Source organism: Atta colombica, unplaced genomic scaffold (assembly GCF_001594045.1).
Source record: "Atta colombica isolate Treedump-2 unplaced genomic scaffold, Acol1.0 scaffold163, whole genome shotgun sequence".
NCBI lineage: Eukaryota > Metazoa > Arthropoda > Insecta > Hymenoptera > Formicidae > Atta > Atta colombica.
Window position 1 is genome coordinate 1,394,513 of NW_017259254.1, and position 4,534 is coordinate 1,399,046.

Genomic DNA, 4,534 nt, shown 5'->3' on the forward strand with positions numbered 1-4,534 from the left:
TTTCATAAATTCTTTGATGTGAAATTTCACTCTAAAAAGTGAAAATTGAGCAAGTCATGAAAATTGAGCAAGTCATGAAAAAGAGTGGCTCAATTTTCAATCTCTAAGAAATTTCACTTTGTAGAATGATCTACTCTGAAAAGTGAAATCTCATTCTTAAAGCTTGAAAATAAAAGCAGGAAGAATGGAGTGAGAAAAGGAAAACAATTTTTTAAATGTTTTTTAAATGCTGACTTTTAAATGCTTTCTGTTTTTTTCGTAAGAGTCCTATTTTTACAAAATATGCACGCGACTGAAAAAAATGAGTGTAATCATCGCGCATGTGTGGATCTTTCCCTTGATTTGATAACATAACATTGCGCCCGATTGCGCTGACACATGGCGTGTACTGGCGTGTATACACCTGACATGTAACGCAAGAATGAACATACATGAGATGCAGCGCGTTTCTTATTCGCGTGCAGATTTATTATCGCCGCGCGGGTGATAATAAATTCAATGATAAATAAATAGAGTAAAAAAAATAAAGGTTATCGCTAGCCTCGTTTATATTATATTAAGTCTACGAGAAACTAGCCTCATGTGAATATATGTTACTTGCATTTTAAACATATCCTGATTATTGTTTTCCCAAAATATTGTAATCTAATTATTTTTTATTCATAAATAAAATGAATATTAGAAATAATAGAAACAACCTCTTGTCAGTTTTAATATAATATTACATATTTGATAAATATTTTTAATAAGAATTCACATTGTGCCAATGAACGTTTGATTTTACAGGAAGCGTTTATTTATAGCCTTCATTAATTGTTTAGAGTACATCATTTGTTGATAAATAATTTTAAATTAATGAAATGGATAATAAAAATAGCATCTTGCTGATAATGAAAATTATTGTAGTCGATAAATATTTAATATAAAAAATCGATGTTCTGCCAATGCGTTCTACAAAAAGCATTTGTTCGTAGCCTTCATTAATTGTTTAGAGCGCATAGTTAATTAGCATAACATAGATAACAATTCCTGATATCACATGACTCGTACTTTGAATCTCATATATAAACTTTTCGAGTACGTCATACTTTGTAGTTTTTAAGTTTCCGTGAAACGCAATTTGTCGCATTGTTCACGTTTCTTCGTGTGCACATTAAAATTAATCACGATAACGTAAATAATAACGAATAACAATAACGATCGCGAAGATGGCTGTAAATCCTGCAAAAGTTATACTCCGACAAGGAAAGACCGCATTATTTATATGCGATGTTCAAGAAAAGTTTGCGAAAGCTATATTCCAATTCGATAAAATAATTCAAAATTCAACAAAACTGGTAAATTCATTAAATTACATCGTTTTATGGTACAATTTGTTAGAATGTAAACACATGTTGAGGTTATGTTATTTCTCATAATTACAAAGCCTGTTCTTTTCAGCAGAACTACTGTATACTTCATTTTTTTCCCTTTTTTTCTCCATGTTGGAGAAAAAAGAGAAAAGAAGAGACATGCAAGATAAGTTCATTCAACTAAAAAGAACAGACTTAAGGGTCCTAGTTGTAAATTAATATTATTACAATACAATTGTCATAATACAAAATATTATTGTTTATAGATCAGCGCTCTAAAAATTATGAATGTGCCTATGCTAGTGTCCGAACAGAATCCAAAATCTTTGGGGAAAACTATTCCTCAACTTGATATCTCTGGAGCCAAGGGACCTTTTGCAAAGATGCAATTTAGTATGTGTACTCCTGAAGTAAGTACACACTATATTCATATTCTGCAAATAGTATTTATATCAGTTACATAAATGCTGTTTTGCTCTTTTCAGATTAATAAGGAGCTTGCGATATTTTGCAATGGAGAAAAACCAGAGTCTATTGTACTCATGGGTGTTGAAACACATGTCTGTGTAGAAAATACAGCTGTTGACTTAAGACAATATGGCTATGAAGTCCATACTGTGGCAGACTGTTGTTCATCACGTACTCAAGAGGATAGATTACTAGCTTTGGAAGTATGTTCTATGATTAGACATATCTTTTTATTTTAACTGAACTTCTTGCAGTTTATCTTTTACTTTTTCTTTTTCCTCCACACTGAAGAGAAAAAAAGAAAAAATAAATTGTGCAAGTTCAGTTAAAAAAAAAGACTTGTGTGCTATCTAGTTTATTAATCATTATTGCAATATAAATGTTCTTTTAAATTTTTAGAACATTTATATTAAATTTATTATTAAATTTCTGTTATTTTAAAAAAAAACAGACGTTTTAATATATATTCATTTATCAAGTTTATTATCTTATTAAATATGCATTGTTCAAATTATATTTATTTTTTTACAGAGAATGCGAGACATAGGATGTCACATAACCACTTCTGAAAATGTTATATTCAAGCTTATGCGGGACGCAAACAGTGAACAATTCAAAACTATATTGTCTCTCATCAAAACACCAACTCCATACACAGGATTAGTTCCTCTCTCAAAAATATAAATTTCTTGGGAAAAAAAAATACAGAAAGATCTTTCTATTTATATTTTTCTATGTACACACGTTTATATCAATATATATTATTAGGCATATATATTATTAATATATAAATGGTTCTAAGAAATAAAGAGATTATATTTTATTAAAATATCAATGTATTTACTTATGCAAGACAAAAAGCTTAATGTATATAAGTACTTTATATGATTTATAAAAGTTTATATCAATCAAGTTTGAATGTTTATTTCATGCCTGTCGAGCCAAATCCTTCTGCACCTCTACTCGTATCAGTTAAGGTATCTACTTCTTCTATTTTAGGATATGTAATTTTTTCACAAATTAATTGAGCTATGCGATCACCAGGTACAACTTCGAAATCCTCATTACTATGGTTGAATAATACTACACCAACATTACCACTGTTTCAAAAAAATAAATAAATCATTAAAATGAAAACAATGGTACTTTTGTTCATATCTATAATCAGGCCTTAAATTTAATGCTTCCTTAAATTCATCTTTAGATCTTTATGCTCTATAAGTGCCAATAAAATAATTCGTAAAATAACATCTAAAGTTGAATCTGAGAAAGCTTTAAATATAAGAGTTATGAATATGAGCATTTGACATTTTATTATCCTTTGATGCTTTCCAGCAAGATAGTAGAATACATGATTATTCATCTCTGTTTAACATTATCAAATAAGAATGTGGTGATTCATTATGTTATATATCATTTCTTTGTTTCTTGCTAGAAAACTCCCTTTGTCTTTATAGAAACTGTGCATAGTATATACCGATAATCTGCATCTATTACACCTGCACCAACATCTATATGATTTTTCCATGCTAGACCAGATCGTGGTGCGATTCTGCCGTACGTACCAAAAGGAACTTCTATTTGCAAATCAGTCTTAACTAATTCCTTGCCATGGCCTGGTATAATATACTTGTACGCACTGTATCACAAGAGAAATATTTTAGAAACTTACATGATCAAATTTCAACGATTATTGTTATAGATAGAAAAATGCTCACCAAATACATAATTATTATATCGATTATTATAATCGAAGGCAGATTTCTTTGTTCTCACTAGACTTATTAGATTACTTAACAATTTATCTTATAAATATAACATATATTTATATACAATATTTTGAACGAATGTAACTAATACAACAATTGTAGATTGAGATCACTCTCTTATTGTCACTAGCCACTAGTACTTGGTAGAGCAGAGTAATAGAAAAATTAGTTAAGTCAATAATTATAGAGTGGGAATGATGTACCTCCGTAGATCATAACCTGCCGCATATTCCGAACCTTTCATCGGTGGGAACGCCTTGTCCGACAACTTAGCGAACTTCAGCACGTTTCCTGACATGACAAAATTATTATCTCTCACGAATTCTTCGCGGTTCTTCCGATTCACAAGAATCACAAGTGCTCAACGATGCCACGCTATGTCACGCTATGTTACGCCGGTTTGCCGCCAAAACGAGATGATCGTTGGTATAGTGGCGGTAAACACTAAACTGCATCCGCCGTTATTCATTTTAGTATTACGTATTTATATGAATTTGTAAAACACAATTAATTCGGAAAGTTACAAAAAAAACGCATATTTTGGCAATCGCGGTCATTGATTGTGAGACATGTGATAACGAAATTAATAAATCATAGTACCATAATCATTGTTTTTACCGCGAAATTTAAATATACGGATCTGTCGTTTTTCTATCTATGAAATGAGAAACAAAAAAATGTTATGCTTAAACCCTGCATACAAGAAGAAATATTAGAAAAAAGAATAAATATCGAAATAAAAAAATTAAGAAATGAATAAAAAATATATAAATAATTTATTGTATTTTATATGTAGTTGTGCGTTATGTTTATTGTCTACTCTTAATTTTTTATTTATTTCTGTTCCTAATATTCTTCCATTGTGAAAAGACTTTATAGTGACTCTTTGACTAATTGAACATCACTGCATGTCTTCAATATTTTTTAGCGTTAAACTATTTTTTT

General features: G+C 29.8%; 2 protein-coding genes across 2 annotated transcripts in view; one reads left to right on the forward strand and one right to left on the reverse strand.

Moving 5' to 3' along the window:
* Nucleotides 1-4,000, reverse strand: part of LOC108686069 (protein N-terminal glutamine amidohydrolase-like) — an 8,681-nt gene extending 4,681 nt beyond the window's left edge. The window contains exons 1-2 of the mRNA XM_018191149.1: nt 3,793-4,000; nt 3,298-3,459 (exon numbers count right to left, since the gene is read on the reverse strand). Coding sequence (XP_018046638.1) covers nt 3,298-3,459; nt 3,793-3,887 — 257 coding nt within the window. The 5' untranslated portion in view covers nt 3,888-4,000. The remainder of the gene's footprint in view (nt 1-3,297; nt 3,460-3,792) is intronic.
* On the forward strand, nt 1,052-2,556 carry LOC108686070 (isochorismatase domain-containing protein 2-like). The gene is made up of 4 exons (XM_018191150.1): nt 1,052-1,337; nt 1,619-1,762; nt 1,838-2,023; nt 2,352-2,556. Exons 1-4 carry the CDS (start codon nt 1,209-1,211, stop codon nt 2,502-2,504), a joined length of 612 nt encoding a protein of 203 aa, XP_018046639.1. The 5' UTR covers nt 1,052-1,208; the 3' UTR covers nt 2,505-2,556.
* Nucleotides 4,001-4,534: the final 534 nt, after the last annotated feature.